A 17,917-nucleotide genomic window follows, 5' to 3' on the forward strand; every position below is an offset into this window, starting at 1 on the left:
TTTAAGTCTTTGTGACTACCCCTACACCTTACTGGTGCATGCTTAGGTGTTTCTTTGCAGGGTTCTCATATTTGTGTGTGTGTGTGTGTGTGTGTGTGTGTGTGTGTGTGTGTGTGTGTGTGTGTGTGTGTGTGTGTGTGTGTGTGTGTGTGTGTGTGTGTGTGTGTGTGTGTGTGTGTGTGTGTGTGTGTGTGTGTGTGTGTGTGTGTGTGTGTGTGTGTGTGTTGCGCATAATGTAAAATGTGATACTTCACTCTCTCTTTCCCTGTTTCTGTCTATTTGTGTTTGCAGTTCTGGAGCTTATGTGGCAATGCTCTGACCCCCAAACGAGGTGTTTTTGGCAAAACCGGGGATCTCCAAACCATCCTCTGCCTTGCCTGTGCGAAGGACGAGGTGACATATTCTGGTGCCTTGAACGGTGACATCTACGTGTGGAAAGAGGTCCATTTAATGAGGACGGTGCAAGGAGCTCATGGGGTACGTTGTATGATCTGAGCTGAGTTCTCAATGTCAGATCCTATAGACTACCAGGGGTCTCAATGTCAGATCCTATAGGACTACCATAGGGTCCAAATGGACGCTTAAGGTTCTTTAATTGTGTACAAATTGAATCAAATGGACCCATACAAGTCCTTTTGTTTCAATTTGTACACTGTCAGAGTTAACTCAGTCATTTGGGGTGAATTTGGGAGTTTTCAAAATAAAAGACCCCAGCATGCTGGCGGCAGGGAAGCGGCAGCGCCGGAGTTCAACGCGGTGGCAGTCAATGAGTTAAATGAACACAGAGGATTTTCCACTGTAGATTGGGGTCCAAGAGATAAATAAATCCAATGGGGATCCGTGACCTAATGCGTGTCAAACTGTGTCCTTGAAACTGAAAAGGTTGAGAAGCACTGGTCTAGACATCATACCAATGTCACTGGAGTACGCTCTGTCTCACCCACACAAGGAGAATGCTAAACAGCTTTGCGTACACACATCACGGGATGATTACGTCGTGCTGTGTGACTCAGGCTGGGTTTCACGTTTCCTGCCGTTTGCGCATGGTTCGCCAGAGGCAAGCTGTTTGCAGACTCAAGACACGGAATGTAAATTCTGCCTTTGCAAATATTATGATGCTGTCATCACTCATTACCTGACATATAACCACATGTGCATTCTGTGGACAGCAGGCGTACACACTCCTTCGGTCATGGCGTCTCGTCTTGTGTTCAGCCACGCTACTGGACCACGCTCAGTGTGTAATTGTCTTAACCCATTTCAGAGGGGCTGATATATACAGCCCCTGTGGCTTCATTTGAATCTGCACCGTGGAACAGGATCAGTGTTTACTACGCAGGAGGATTAAATGATATCTATGGGTTCAACAGCTGGGCGGAGGATGGGGAAAGGCTCTGTCACTGTGATACACATGCATTGCTGTTTTGTCCATTGCATTCAACTGTTCACTGTGTCATTGGGGCTTAAAGGGCAACTTCAGCGATCTTTAATCTGAAGAAATCTGACTTAACATATATGCGTTCTGTGGGTCAAGAGCTTGCTCTCAAAGGCTCTGGGAAATTGTCGCCAGTTATATCGTCACTGTTGGATGGAAATCTTTTATTTTCAAAACTGTTACTTTTCAGGAAAAAAGAAGAAAAGAAACCTGTGTTCCAAATTAATCCATGTAGTTATTATTTAGTCACACGCTGTTATTTATACTTGATTGGTTAAATATGTATAAACCCCACAGACAAACTTAACCCCTTTCACTTTCAAACTCATAGCAGATCTTGTGTTGTATCTGGTGTGATGTTCTATCGCTGTTGGCAGCAAGCTCTCAACACATGCATAGAACGCATTGGGGGAAGTGTTTGGATGTCAGATTTTCACATCCTGCTCAAAATACTGTATAATGATGATGGGATTAGATTTTTGTTTTAAATTTCAATGTAACCATAATTTAACAGTGGCGCCTCCCTGTCAAACACTGGCCATAATGATCTGAACCCGTCCAACATCACAGCTGGCCAAACCCATTTTGGGTGGGAACCCCTTTTGGTGTTAGCATTATGTTATGCTTTAGCTATTGAAAAATAGCAGATCTACAAGCTCATAGCGCGCCACCGAGTGGCTCGCTACGAGCTTGTAGGTCTGCTATTTTTGAAAAATCGAAGAACGACTGACATAGAAACATAGCTTTTTCAGAAAACTGTCAGGATGTAGAAGACATTTTTAGAATCTGATCTCAGGTCAAAATGGGCCCTTTTATATTTATGCCGCTGTAGCAATTATCGACCCGCTGCATGGCTGTGCAGCGGTGCTACTGTACACTGTACTGTACACTGTGTGTAGTTCTATCTTGTCCCTGTACAGTGCAGATCCACAATGATCCTCATTAAACAGTTGCGTGGCTGTGCAGCGGTGCTGCTGTACACTGTGTGTATATCTTGTCCCTGTACAGTGCAGATCCACAATGATCCTCATTAAACAGTTGCGTGGCTGTGCAGCGGTGCTACTGTACACTGTGTGTAGTTCTACCCTGTCCGTGTACAGTGCAGATCCACAGTGATAACGTGTCATTTCCTCCAGTCAGGGATTTTCAGCATGAATGCCTGCGAGGAAGGCTTCGCCACCGGGGGCCGAGACGGCTGCGTCCGGCTGTGGGATCTCAACTTCAAACCAATCACTGTCATCGATCTCAGGGAAACAGACCAAGGATATAAAGGTGATGTGTGAGAACGTCTTGCCTCATCTTCTCACCTGAGTCCATAAATGCAGCGCTGTGGTGCAGAACACGTCCGTGCCTGTTGACCTGCTACAAAAGTACAAAAGCAAGAATAATATATAAGGGCAACCTCAAATACGTAATTTAATAAAAAAGCGTATTTTTTTGTATTTCTATTCTCCTTACTAATCTTTATTTTCCTTTCCTTTACGTCCGTCTTCTGTTTGATTGGTCATTTTGGACCAAACAGTAGCTAGAGGTGAAAATAGCAGAGGTGGGTATAATGTTGTGTTCGTAAAACAATCCCCATCGTTCACTTCCTCTTGTCGGTAATTCAGCCCCAGCATTACAGTTATGTGCTGCTTACTGTACATACAATAATGTCATGTGGTGGGCAATGGATGTATGCAGTACATGCCCCCTCCATTCTTTCCTCTCTGTTACTGAGCCCGGAATCGCAGATTAGAGTGACAATGTGTCCTACCATCACATCTGCTGTTTAAATCCCTGTCCTAGCTAGTCATTACATGGCTATTTACAATACCTTGTAAGTTCCCCTGTCCTGTCACTTATACATCCACTCTGTGTACGTGTGTGTTGGGGGTGGGTCTGTTTGTTGGTACTGTTCTTGGTGTCTTGACCGTATGCTTGTCCGGTGCGTCAGCAGGCCTGTCGGTGCGCAGCGTGTGCTGGCGGGGAGACCACATCCTGGTAGGCACCCAGGACAGCGAGATCTTCGAGGTGGTGGTCCACGACCGGAATAAGCCCTTCCTCATCATGCAGGGCCACTGTGAGGGCGAGCTGTGGGCGCTGGCAGTGCACCCTACCAAGCCCCTGGCCATGACTGGCAGTGACGACCGTTCTGTCAGGTCAGATATCCCACTCAGCCCCTTACTTTGTCTAATGTTATTCATTAATTTCATATCCAAAAGGGGGAAAACATTAATGGCACTCCAGTCATTTCCATTTGCAGTAAGGGCTGAATCCATTTCTTCCGAACCGCACGTCGGTCGGTAACCACCGTCGGCCGGTCCGTAGGTGCGTCGGCCCGTCCGTGATTAGACATACGGGAGGGGAGGTGCGTGCGTGCGGGCGGGGGTAAATGTGTCAAGTCACGTGACCACTGGCTGTTTATTATTAAACGTAATAGTTCCTGCTGTAAATCCCGTTTTGATATCGGTTATCTTTCTTCATATTTTTTTTTCTGCTCTTGTTGCAAAAGATAAGTCCAGTGGAACACTTCTTTTAAGTATGGCTTCCTTAGTGTAGCGGTCTATGCTGTTGCCTCTCATTTTTTGTTTTATGTGGAAGCTGGTTCGAATCACCCTCACGGCAAAAAAATATTATATTTAAAAAAATAGCCGTATTGAATTAATACATTATTTGATAGGCATGCAGACAGGCAGGCAGGCAGGCAGGCAGACAGACAGACAGACAGACAGACAGACAGACAGACAGACAGACAGACAGACAGACAGACAGACAGACAGACACCAGGCAGGCAGGCAGACAGACAGACAGACAGACAGACAGACAGACAGACAGACAGACAGACAGACAGACAGACAGACAGACAGACAGACAGACAGACAGACAGGCAGACAGGCAGACAGGCAGGCAGACAGACAGACAGACAGACAGACAGGCAGGCAGGCAGGCAGGCAGGCAGGCAGGCTGTCTGTCTGCTTGTCTGTCTGTCCGGCATGGCGGCCGGAAGAAATGGATTCTGCCCTCCCTCTCCATTTAAGTATAGGTGTCTCATACAGAAACACACAATATATATTATTTTTTTTCCACTGTTTTGTTTATTCAAGACTCAGGGTATACAGTAAATCAAACAAAATGACAGTATATGTGACACACCCATACGGAACATATCAAAGAAATAACATGTACATATATAAATGTTGTGAGCACCATACACAAAATATTGTGGCAGCATCAAATAAAATAAAATAAAATAAAAAGTTGCATAGTCCTATGCTAACATGGAAACGACACTGATAACCACATAACCTGAACCAAGTTTTAAAACAAAAACAAGACAAACATACGACAAGATAAGACAAGACAAGATGGCATGGTCATTGGTCACCCTTTCAAAACACAATGGACGTGGCAGTGCATCCACACATGGCTCCTAATAATAAATATACTGAACAACCCAGCTACGTCGGGAATCTAGCATGCTCAAATCCAGGATTAAACTCATTCAATCTGGAATATCTTGAAACTGCAAGTAATTTACTAGTGCGAGGAAGGGGCCCCATGTGTCCTCAAATTTGGATACCGAGCCTCTCAGGGTACATCTAATTTTTTCTAATTTAATAAAGTGGAGTACGTCTCTAATCCAGTGGAGATGGGTTGGGGGAGCAGAGGACTTCCATTTCATCAGAATTAGACGCCTAGCTAAGAGAGTGGTAAAGGCCACCAAGTGAGCTTCGTATTTTGACAGGAACAGATCAGGGGAAAAGATTCCGAAAATAGCTGTCATTACATTTGGTTCAAATGGTACCCCAACACTACTCGACATAGTGTCAAAGATCTTAGTCCAATACCTACGTAAAGAAGGGCATGACCAAAACATATGTACACTATATACGTGGCAGGGGCCGAACGACACCTATCACACAGGGGATCAATATCACCATATATTTTGGATAACCTAACTTTGAAACACACAATATTATGCCAATTATGTATGTATGTATGTATGTGTATGTATGTATGTATGCCATTGAAACAAAGTAACTCCATTATGCAATAATGACTTACTCCCGGCTTGTTGCAACTGTAGTAACATCCTTCTGTTAACGTTGTTCTGGTTGTTTCTCTGTAGGATATGGAGTCTTATAGATCATGCACTGATAGCTCGCTGTAACATGGAGGAACCCATACGTTGTCTGGCAGTGAGCACTGACGGCATCCATGTGGCTCTGGGCATGAAGGATGGTTCTTTCACCGTTCTCAGGGTCAGGTGGGTACTGGGTAACATAACACACACATACAGTTATAATAGTCATCATAAGTGCCCTACTTCTGTGTTCATAGCAGTCTTCCTGCGGGACCCGGTGCTTATATTGTTATGTACTGTATCTATGTAACCAACACATCTTCATATTGTCATTGTTTGGTGGATACCTTTGGCCAAAAACATTACTTTCCAGGAAATTACAAAAGCATCTGTACTCCAATGTAGTTTTATTAGTAGGGTTATTTAGTCTCAAGTTCTTGTACGTTTATTGGTTGAATATTTATAAAACTCACAGACAGACATAACCACATTCACTTAAAAGATCTACAAGCTTGTAGATCAGCTCCCCATGGATGAATTACTTACTTACATTTACATGTTTAACACGAAAGCACAACATTGATATAAAAACCCATTTAAATCCTCTAAAACCCAATACAACAAGTGACCTAAAACCTGAGAATGTTCTGAAAAACATTCTCAGCCTCTGTAGCAGAAACATGAGAACAACATTTGTGAGCTTAAAGGTGAAGTAAGTGTATGTTAAAATAAGTGTTGATCAATGATAGCTCATTATTCTGGTAGTAATCATTCTGAGCTGGAGAGACAGGGTGACATCTGTTACTGAAGAAACACACTACCGTTTATAGCAATGATTACTGACCTCACTCCGGGTCCAACTCACTTTCTCTCCTTCTCAATTGCACCCGTCAGAGACATGACGGAGGTGGTCCACATCAAGGACAGGAAGGAGGCCATACATGAGCTGAAGTACTCCCCAGACGGGGCTCACCTCGCCGTGGGATCCAACGATAACTCTGTGGACGTCTACGGAGTGGTGCAGAGGTACAAGAAGGTGGGCGAGTGCTTCGGCTCCACCAGCTTCATCACACACATGGACTGGTCCACGGACAGCAAGTACCTGCAGACCAATGACGGCAGCGGCAGGCGGCTTTTCTACAGGATGCCAAGTAAGTACAAGACTGTCGGGTTGTAAAGCCTGCTGAATATAAAATGATGTGAAATTATAGCTTGCAATTGCTTTGCCGTAACCTACATGCTCAGTGAAATAACCAAAAAGGTCTAATGTTTGGATATCATATACTGTATACTGCTTCTGCTGTATTGACCATTATTCACACATTATTCACGCAGACACGACTCAGTGGAACGCTCTGCCGGCAGATCTGAATCCCGAAATTCCCCACTAAAGTTTAATACTGATCTTAAATCATGGCCTGTTGGTCTCACTTAAATTCCAAATGGACTTTAGATAAATCTGTCCCCTGGCTGCTCTGTCCCTTGGTTACTGATGGCTTGCTTTCTTGCTGTGCCTTTGTTAAGTCCCTTGTCATATAATGTTTTAATTGTTTATATTATTATTTATTGTCTTGTTTGTATTTATCTCTGTGTACAGTATGTGATTAAATGTCTTCATGTGCCGTTCAGGTGGTAAGGAGGTGGCCAGTAGAGAAGAGCTGAAGCTGGTCCAGTGGTCGTCGTGGACATGTGTCCTGGGTCCTGAAGTCAACGGAATCTGGCCCAAATACTCTGACATTAATGACATCAACTCTGTGGATGCCAACTTTAATAATCAAGTCTTAGTAACAGCGGACGACTATGGATTAGTAAAGCTTTTACGATACCCATGTGTAAAAAAAGGTACGGAACGATGCTGACTTGCTTCAGAATTGAAAATACATGCCGAGCGTTTATGTGTTTTATTATGTAATGTACTAATGTTGATATCTTTTTCCTCTTGATTTTAGGTGCAAAATTCAAAAAGTATTTAGGCCATTCAGCCCACATAACCAACGCCAGATGGTCACATGACTACCAGTGGGTGATCACCATTGGTGGAGCTGACCACTCAGTATTCCAATGGAAATTCGTTCCAGAGAGAAAGAAGGAAGCAATGCATATAGGACCTCAGGGTAAGATGTTATTACTTTTCAATCAAAGGATTACTTTGTTTTGTTTTATTTATTTCCACACAAATACATGGAAAAAGTAAGTTCTGTTAACTCCTCACCTATAAAATAAAATAGTGAGATACACATAATGTAGCTAAATGAAATGAAATCAAAAACAAGAGTGCGTGCGTGCGTGGGTGGGGGCATGCGTGCGTGGGGGCGTGCCAAGGGGCCAGTGAGGCACTCCAACGTTGAAGCGCTGGACCCTAGTGGTAAGTGGAAGGACTGCAGGCGGACCCGTGGATTCATGACGAGGAAACCCTGTTAAGCTGGGCTTTAACATTGAGCGCTCGGTTGCACTTCCGCATTTGGGCACCAAAATTTGCTGCCAAAATGCTGAATCGGCGAAAAAAGGCGGAAGTGCTTCAAAACGCCACTGAGCAACTTCCACTGACGTGAATAGCGGTGTGTGTGTGTGTGTGTGTGTGTGTGTGTGTGTGTGTGTGTGTGTGTGTGTGTGTGTGCGCGCGCGCAGGCTGCATTATGGCAGAAGCAAGTGGACGGCTTGATTTATCAGCCTGGCCCTAAAACTATATTTTAAATTACTAAGAGAAGTTGGCAGTATATGTGTGTGTGAGTACAGAACTTAATGGAGAACTGAGTTCACAGTGGTGTGGGTGGCTGAAGGGGGAACAAAGATTATTGCGTTGACTTTTGCATTTGGGAGTTTTACTCTCAAAATATTTTGTTTGTTACACCAAAATCAGAAATTATAAAACATTCAGGATCATACAAACAAATGCCAGCCCACAGGAAAGTACACAGGAAAAGAAAAGCACTGCACAGTGGAATGAGTCAGCAATAACAGCTACCTACAAAAAAGGTGAAGAGATCAGAGACCTTCCGAGCGCTTAGCAAAATGAGGTGCCTTGAGGTGTCTTATACCACTGTACCTCATATCAAGTACCATACTCAATGGGGCAAAGCTTTGAAAGAAAAATGAAAGAACCCAAATATCAACAACAAAACATTCCTTGAACAATCAAGAGTTAGATACCACTATTACAAACATGGCAACTAACTTATACAAGACATATCATCAAAGTCACATGAATAAAAGGTGGCTGAACCCATCCAATACCATGGATTGTCTCAAGTTTCACCACAGACTCAGTGAACCTCTTGTCGCTGGTGGAACTGAAGGTCAGTGAGAGAGACTGAAGGGAACATGTCCTGACCTGGAGGGATCAGTGTGGTCAGACTGTTCATCCAGAAATGCAACACGGTGCTTTGAACCCACTCACAGAGAAAGGAGAGACGAGAGGAGACATCATCTTCCGACATTGCATGTACTGCTGTCAGTCACTGGAACGCACTGTTCAGTGACTGAGGCTGGCACCTCAAATGGGAGGCATCCTATACGCACGCACGCACACACGCACGCAGGCACGCACGCACGCACACACACACACAAACACACACACACACACACACACACACACACACACACACACACACACACACACACACACACAAACTTGGCGTTCTGGCTAGAGCCAGTGGCTCAAAGGCTTCACAAATGTGCCTATACTGAGAGCAATGAGTTACAGCCTGGCAGGAAAACGCTTGAATTCAAAGATGTATGGAGCCAGTTTGTAGTCCCAACAACACTGCTGGCCTTGGTCTCACGTACTGTGCACATCTTTACCCATCAAGATGTGCAGTACGTGAGGGGGTTGTTGTCTGTCTAGACAGTGAACATGTCACGTACAGCTCACTTCAGAGTGAGGAACTCCAGTCTCTGGGCAGGATAGTTTGAGTTTACTGCGAAAGCTATGGCTCTTGCCTTCTCCTCGCCAGCAGGTACTTGGAACAGTGCCCAGTACCAGCCAGGGAATCATCTAGGACAAACGGCCTGTCAAAGCACCACACTGCTGAAAGTCTACACATTAACAGGTGCTTCCAGATATCGTGAATCTGGGGTAACAAAAGTAAACTATAACTCAGTGGTTCTCAAACCTTTCCCTCAGGGAAACCTCTCAGAGAATCGGTAAAGGGAAGAGATGATGGTGCTGGAAGAAGTTTATAAAGGGGGCAGAAGGAGAGGTGCAGGAGGTATAGCCCATACTGTACAATAGTCTAGCTTACACATTAACCAGTCAGGTATATAATTTAGCATTGATATACCTGTACAAACTATACAGACTGTATAAATTACTCTTATTTACACATAGGCTGGCTGAGATTTTCCGGTGCCCTTTGAGAGCGATCAACTCTCAACACACTGTGAAGTGTTATGTACAGTACATTCATTATTTCCACATTTCCTCACAAACGAACAATACTGTACGATTCAGGATAAAAATCTAGAAAGTAGTTGCAGAATAAGCACACATTAGTACACCTTCTACAGTACAATTTCTAGTATAGTATACTAGCTTTTCTGTAAAACTTTCCCTGATAAGATATTTTGAAAAATCCATTGAGAGTGACTGGAGCTTGTAAAGCTTACTTAGACCCAAAATTTTAATTTCATCCACAGACAGAGAGAGACGCCTTTTCATTTAATTTTCCTAATGGACCTTGCGAGTGACTGCCCTCAGCTGCCTCGCTTATTACCTTGTTTTGGCAGTTGGCACAGCTCAATCGCTCTCTCTCTCTCTCTCTCTCTCTCTCTCTTTCTCTCTCTCTCTCTCTCTCTCTTTTCTCTCTCTCTCTCTCTCTCTCTCTCTCTCTCTCTCTCTCTCTCTCTCTCTCTCTCTCTCTCTCTCTCTCTGCGTCAGCAATCTTCTGAATTTCTCTTGAGTAATGTCCCAGAGGAGGAGAGTTGCCAGATAAATTGCAAACATCATGGTACCAGGCAAAAACTATTGTTATATGATCCACTTTGGCTTTGATTGAAGTAGGATGTTTAATTTTTTTTGTCCACTTGTCAGTGTCACACAGTGAGACATATCCAAAATGCGTGATTCAGTCTGGTCTGATTGATCTGGTCTGACTCAACACTTGCTGTTCTTGCAGAGAACTTGGCAGATTCTAACAGCGAGGAGTCAGACTCTGACCAATCGGATGTACCTGAGATGGACTCCGAAATCGAGCAGGAGACACAGCTCACATATCGACGACAGGTTAGTGTTGAGATATGTCTGATAAGTCTAACACGGTGTTAAGTCTGAGGCCCCGTTCACACTATCGAAACAAAACCGCTCTCTCTGTTCCGGGGGGAAGAGCAGCTTTTCAATGGGAGTCACTGGGTTTCACAGAGCAGCTCTGCCTTCCTCCCCCCCATGGAGCAGAGCTTGTCTGTGAAACCTATGGACTCCCATTGAAAATGAATTGCGAGCTGCTCTGCCCCGCCCCTCTCCCCCTGGAACAGAGAGAGCGATTTTGTTTCAATAGTGTGTACGGTGCCTGCCTGACACACACATGCACACACACACACACACACACACACACACAGCACAGCACAGCACAGCACAGCACAGAGGTTTTGAAAAATATCTTACATTTCATATTCAGGTTTACAAAGAAGATCTACCTCAGCTCAAGGAGCAGTGCAAAGAGAAGCATCGAGCGATAGCCATGAAGAAAAGAGACCGCGCACCGGCCAATGGATTGAAGCTGCACTTTGTTCATGGGTAGTCTGCTTAATAATGCTTTGTCTGGTCATACAGTAGCTTTTGAAAGAGTGCTGTTATTTGAACAGTGTTCCTGTGTTGTTGTTTAGCTACAGGGGCTATGACTGCAGAAGCAACCTGTTCTATACACAGGCAGGGGAAATCGTGTACCATGTGGCCGCCGTGGGCGTGGTGTACAACAGACAACAGAACACCCAGCGCTTCTACATGGGACATGACGATGACATCCTCTGCCTGGCCATCCATCCCCTGAAGGACTATGTAGCAACAGGCCAGGTAGTTCAGCTCAGTGGTTCTCAACACTGTGATTTTAAGGGGGTCCCCAGATGACAGTGAAGTGTCCATTTAAGGACTTTTAAGACCTTTTTAATATCTCAAAAAAGAAAGAAAGAAAAGACACAAAGAAAAACACATTACTGCATCAAAAGTAACCAACAAAATTAAAATAAATGTTGAAACATTGGTCAAATTGTCAAATAATATTAAAAAAGTGAAAATCGCCGCTCTACAAGCTCACAACTCCTCGCAATGCTGGGGTCCCCAGTTCAAATGTGATTATGGTGGGGGTTTCAGCCTGAAAAGGTTGAGAACCACTGGTTTAGCTCAGTGGTTCTCACACCTTTTCATCCCAAGGACCCCCAGATTAATATGTATTTGTCTATGGACGGAAGAAAGGAATATAGAATCCTGAACACTTCCAGACTGTCAAGTGAGCCTTTCCCTTGAAGTCTATGGACCCCCATCTAAAGATACGTTGTGTTAGGGATCCCCCATACAAGATTTGTGTTTCGAGATTTCAAGACTTAGATCTACAAGCTCCAAACATGTCGCAAAGACGCAATGTGACGCATTGTGAGCTTGTACAGTAGATTGGCTATCCTCAAACATCCAATGTATAGGCTTAAAGGTCTTAAGAAATAAGACCATTGTATTTATGACTCAAGGATATGTAACTCTGCTGTTGTTATAGTAGTAACCTTACCTCACCTTGCATGAAGTGTTTTCGTTAAGCCTTGTATGTGTTGACTGTCCAGGTGGGTCGAGACTCATCCATCCATGTATGGGACACAGATATGCTGAAACCAATGTCAGTGTTGAAAGGATTCCACCAGCTTGGAGTGTGCACTTTGGACTTCTCAGGTAACACCGCGGAACGCTTCACTAATGGCTCATTCATGCATTGTTGTACAACTAACAGTGTTCGCCAAAAACAACAGATTTTCAGCGAGCAAAGCAGTTGTGTGATTACATTTAAATTTGCATTTAGATGAGAATATACTGGACAGATCAGAAGGAATGTTGAAACATTGTGTTTTGAAAAGTAAAAGTGCATCATATTTTGTCCTGCATCAGCGCTAAAATGTACGTGTATAATTTGTTTGTGAACTAATATACTGGACGGAAACATTCACAAGTAGATCCTTTAGATCCTCCAGTAACAGTTATGTTTCCCCACAGTGGATACAGGCAAACTTAAAGGGCAAACTGTAATCACTCAATGTTAATAGTATTTGTAGGAGATAACAGTATCACAATTTGAAATTTGCACAAGTCTGTGTGCTTGACTAGGGTTTGACTGGATTGTTGTATTCCTACAATGACCACAATGCTTTGGTGCACTTGTGGAGGGGAGACACCACATGTGGGCTGTCTTACTGAGACAACATGTAGTCCAGGAAGGACGGAGTGCAAAACATACTCTCCCCATGCCTTCGACTGGTGTAAGATCTGGTTGCAAATGGGGTGAAGTGGCCCTTTAAGTCTTTGACAGTTTACAAGCAACAATGCATAGACCCTTTTACCCCTGTTGTTTATTCTGTTCGTTTAAGCAGCATCTAGGACAGGTAGACCCATTTATTTCACTTCCTCTAATTGGCCCCAGACCAAGGCAGAGCCGTGAACTCTTTGTCAATATCAGTGAATTACCTGCCACAGATCAGACCCACCAGGAGGCTTTGATGTTCCTAACAAGACCCAAACTTCACTGAACCAAAGCGAGAGTGGGGCTTTTATCCTGTCCTGTTTTGAAAGGGCTTGTTTTGTTTCTCCCTTCACAGCGGATGGTAAGCGCCTGGCCTCGGTGGGGCTGGATGACAATCACACCATTGTCCTGTGGGACTGGAAGAAGGGAGAGAAGCTCTCAGCCATACGGTCAGTACAGCGGTTAATGCGCAGCACTAGATCAGCCTTTCACCGCCCAGCAGTGGGTCATCCTCACTGCAGACAGAGAGGCTTACATACGGAATAGGAGTGTTGCTGCTGAATTCCCCCCGTCAATTCTGAAGACAGTTTGAGCTCCTCCACTTTACACATGGACATTTATAGATGAGAGCCAAATTGAACTAGCTGCACTGTCCAGGGTCTTCATGATGATTGATAGAAGAGGAGATTGCAAAGAGAATTGCCTATTATGTTATGAGGCTTTTCCTGTGAATAGAGCACTTAAACCTGCCAAGTCACACAGACGGGTTTAAGAGAAGAGATTTGCCCCAGGGGTTCACTTGCACAACCATGATGAATTAGACATCTAATTGCGTCTAGAATGTGTGAGGTGACTTGATACACGTTGCTGCAAATTATACTTGATATAAATTATATGTGAACAGATATGTAGCACCTGGGCATTGGATTAAATTACCTCACAAGACTTGTGTACATTTCTGCAATCGTAAAAAAATATTTTTTAAATCCAAAAACATCATGTGAATGGAATACTCATAGAGGTAATAGAGCATGCACATCCACTCTAAACCAGGTTCTGGACAAATGGCAATACAAGAGAGGAATTCCTGAATCTTCTTCAGGAATTCCTGTAGAAGATCCCAGTGATCGAAACGTTGAATTAATAAACCAGTTGAGCTGAGTTATTTCTTACCAGTGTTGCAGACTCTATTTCTTTCCTAATGGAATACTCCATACCTCCAAATATCTAGCTTTGTCAAATTCCGGGTACTCCCCCAGATTTAGCATAGATCTACTTCATTGATTTTCCCCCTGGCCAGTTGGAGCGCTGCCTGCCTGCAATAGCTTTCTGTTGTGTGCGGGGCTTCCATTGCAGCTCTGACAGCTTGGGAGCTGCATAATCTTCTTTGTAGATCCATGGTTGGCAGAGCGGTGAGCCAGCTAGTAGACCCATGGTGGGCAGAGGCAATGAGGCCTGACAGAGCATGCCTTGTACACTGCTTAGTCCTCAGCTGGGAGAAGTGAAGTGAAGAGAGCATATTGGTGTGGGACAGGGCTGGGAGAGGTTATGCAAGGCCAGTACACAGATGTCTTTACTTGAGTAAAAGTTGCAATAACTACAATATTAAAAATACTCTGTTATAAGTAAAAGGCCAACCGGTTTCGACCAGTCTTGCCCTGATGAAGACATTAAGTGGTCGAATCGAAACATATTGGTATTGTTGACTACAAGCTCAAAATGTGTTATGTGTCGAACCATGAAGCATTGTGAGTACTGGGTACAAATAGCTGAAGTATATAACACAGGGGTGGTTAATGTACGTCGTTTTGTAATAATTTTGTAAGTCTGCAAAGTAACTAACTAAAACAAATCATTGTATTGGAAATAATTGCTTCTGAGATGTATGGAGTAGAACGCACAAAGTATTATTAAATGGAAATACTTGTGGTAAAGTAGAAGCGCCTCAAAATTGTACTTAAGTACAGTACTTCAGTAAAGCTACTTTGCCCCAGTGTGCAAGGGTGAGTGAGTGAGTGAGGGAGAAAGAGAGCATCATGTTGCACTAGGTTCAATGACTCTCAGTAATGCAGCAGCACAAAAGCCTGTTGATTAGCCAACTTGCAGTGTGAGGTACGCTCCATTGCCCTGGACAGGGAACAGACACCAAGGCCTATTGTTCCTTTTATGGTAAGCAATCAGCAGCCCAAAGGAGCCAGTACCCAAGCGCTCTCTCACATGCTATTTCTTATTATAATGTTTTTAGACAGTGATTATCAAACCTTTTAATTTCAAGATCCCCCTGTTTGATATTCATAGGGCCACATTTTATCTCTGGGACCCGAGTTAGTACTGTAAAATAAAGTGTTATTAACTTACAGACCCCTAAGCATCCTTTTTCATTCCTATCAATCATTTGGTTCAAATTCTTGTCCCATTAAATTGTATTTTCAGGGGAAGCAAGGACAAGATATTCGTGGTGAAAATTAATCCCTACATGACCGACAAGCTAATCACAGCTGGAGTGAAACATATGAAGTTTTGGCATAAAGCGGGTAAGAGACCCTGCTGGGTGACTTTTATTTAACTTTTAGAGAGACTCAAAACAAAGCAAACCTAACTTACACATGATGTGTCTGAAAGTCAGCTCTTCTGCCATTTTGTCTTCTTAGGCGGCGGCCTTATTGGCCGTAAGGGGTACATGGGAAAGACAGAGACTATGATGTGTGCTGTGTACGGCTGGACGGAGGAGATGGTGTTTTCGGGCACATGCACGGGAGACATTTGTATCTGGAGGGACATGTTCCTAATGAAGACGGTCAAAGCGCATGATGGCCCCGTGTTCAGCGTGCACGCTCTCGAAAAGGTACTGTGGCGGAAAGGGTTAGCAGCACGCTGGAAAATGTTGGAACTCGCCCATTATTGCTCTGTTGCTGCTGCTGTTTTTGTTGCCGCGGTTGTTGTTTACAGTAGTGACTGTAGGATTAAATTGTGCTTTGTCAGATGACAGGTGCAATCAGCGGGGATTATTCACAGCTTTAAGTGTGTCATGGTAATAATGAGTTACTCTGCAGGGCTTTGTGACTGGAGGGAAGGATGGTATTGTTGCACTGTGGGATGACACCTTTGAGAGATGCCTGAAGACCTATGCCATCAAGAGATCAGTCCTGGCTCCAGGGTCCAAAGGTGAAAGGTTACACTTCTCTCGCTCTAGCTACCGCCACTGTCCTAGATTTAATAGGACAGAAACCTCGTATCTCCATATTTTCATAAATGAATGCCCTATTTTTCTTTGTCGTATAGCTAAATCTGATCTACAAGCTCACAGCATGTCACAACACGTGAGTTTGTAGATCAGCTATTTTAACTATTTTTTTAAAAGTTTGAAAAACATTAAAAAATATATTTAACCAATTAAAAATAATAAATACATAAATACTTGAATCCATTGGAACACAATAATAAATTTCCCCATTTTCTGTAGCAGTTTTTGGATATACAAGGTTCGACAGTGACAATACAGTAGATTGGTCCCCTAGCTCCAGCAGAGATGCAGTAAAATGGAAACCCTATTAAAAACATTCAGTGCTTTTAGCTGTAATGAAGATTACCTCTTATATCCTGTTTTGAGCGATACTGTCTGACATCACTATACGATTCACCGTCTCCGTAGGACTGCTATTGGAGGACAATCCCTCCATACGTGCCATATCTCTGGGCCACGGCCATATCTTAGTGGGGACCAAGAATGGAGAGATCCTGGAAGTGGACAAGAGCGGTCCCATCACTCTGCTGGTCCAGGTGAGTGAACCACGGATGGATTGACCTTTTAGTATGAAAACAACATGAGAACAACCCGAATACGGTACAACAAATCCAAGCTGTGCCACCCTAACTCAGTCAAGGTGGGAAGGGTGTCGTGGGGGAAAACAGAGCAGGTACATACATTTTCTTAACCACTTAAAGGCTTATGCCCCATATACGTACATAATGGTATGACAAATAACAACAATAATTGATCTACAACCAGAGTTTTGCAGCCTGAATGGGTGTGAGCCCGCAAAGACAAGAATAAGGTTATTCCAGGATATTTTGGATTGAAGATGTGCAGATGCACTGACTGTCAGTGCCTGGAACTGTCCTCTTCCTCGTAATGTCATTACAAAACTGTTGATCTTTGGCTTACGTAGCGCCGCAGAATCACAGACGCCATGGCTGTAAAGACTGATGGATTACTGCTGCAGAATCTTAGACCATTCATTTAGTTAAGTGGTCCCTTGGTTCTGCCAGGCTCCCCTGAAATTAGACAGCTACTGTAGTGCTAATGTTATTGATTGTCCATTTGAAAGGCTTTAATGCATATAGGTAAATTGAAAATTCCTATGGGTGAAATACATTTTTGATTAATTATTTCATTCATCGATGGACGATGGTGTCTTCTGGTGGTGTCTCCTTACCATCTGAAATCCTGAGCCTCAATGAATAAGGATAGTCAGACAGGAATACTGGTATATGTAATAAACATATTATAAGCCCAGGCATTGTCTGAAATGAAGCTTCATGCAGGAACCTGAAAGCAATGTAACCTTTGAGACAATCCAATTCTTTTAGCCTGTTTCATAACGGAATACCACTGTGTGACCTTTATAAGGTGAAAGTGCATTGAGACAATCTGAAAGAAATCTTTCGTCGCTTTCAACCTGTCTTCCCTATTTTGGGCATGCCACTTTGGATAAAAATAGTTCCCAATAGTTCCCAATCTGTCATGATGCGATGCCTTGAGATTAATGAGCAGCGTGTGTCTGTGTGTGTCTGTGTCTGTGTGCGTGCGTGCGTTTGGCTGCAGGGTCACATGGAGGGTGAAGTATGGGGCCTGGCCACACACCCCCACCTCCCCCTCTGTGCCACTGTGAGCGATGACAAAACCCTGCGCATATGGGACCTGTCCTCCAGCCACTGCATGCTGGCAGTACGAAAGCTCAGGAAAGGTGAGTCACCCGTCCA

General features: G+C 43.8%; 1 protein-coding gene across 1 annotated transcript in view; it reads left to right on the forward strand.

Moving 5' to 3' along the window:
* eml5 (EMAP like 5) overlaps window positions 1-17,917 on the forward strand; it is a 62,575-nt gene that overhangs the window by 26,410 nt on the left and 18,248 nt on the right. The window contains exons 5-21 of the mRNA XM_083791321.1: window positions 292-477; window positions 2,572-2,707; window positions 3,375-3,576; window positions 5,547-5,684; window positions 6,396-6,652; window positions 7,131-7,343; window positions 7,451-7,615; window positions 10,616-10,722; window positions 11,114-11,232; window positions 11,322-11,508; window positions 12,267-12,372; window positions 13,290-13,383; window positions 15,368-15,468; window positions 15,586-15,779; window positions 15,988-16,099; window positions 16,587-16,714; window positions 17,760-17,901. Of these exons, the coding sequence (XP_083647447.1) occupies window positions 292-477; window positions 2,572-2,707; window positions 3,375-3,576; window positions 5,547-5,684; window positions 6,396-6,652; window positions 7,131-7,343; window positions 7,451-7,615; window positions 10,616-10,722; window positions 11,114-11,232; window positions 11,322-11,508; window positions 12,267-12,372; window positions 13,290-13,383; window positions 15,368-15,468; window positions 15,586-15,779; window positions 15,988-16,099; window positions 16,587-16,714; window positions 17,760-17,901 (2,587 nt within the window). The remainder of the gene's footprint in view (window positions 1-291; window positions 478-2,571; window positions 2,708-3,374; window positions 3,577-5,546; window positions 5,685-6,395; window positions 6,653-7,130; window positions 7,344-7,450; window positions 7,616-10,615; window positions 10,723-11,113; window positions 11,233-11,321; window positions 11,509-12,266; window positions 12,373-13,289; window positions 13,384-15,367; window positions 15,469-15,585; window positions 15,780-15,987; window positions 16,100-16,586; window positions 16,715-17,759; window positions 17,902-17,917) is intronic.

Source organism: Protomyctophum parallelum, assembly GCF_964188405.1.
Source record: "Protomyctophum parallelum genome assembly, chromosome: 20".
NCBI classification, from domain to species: Eukaryota; Metazoa; Chordata; class Actinopteri; order Myctophiformes; family Myctophidae; genus Protomyctophum; species Protomyctophum parallelum.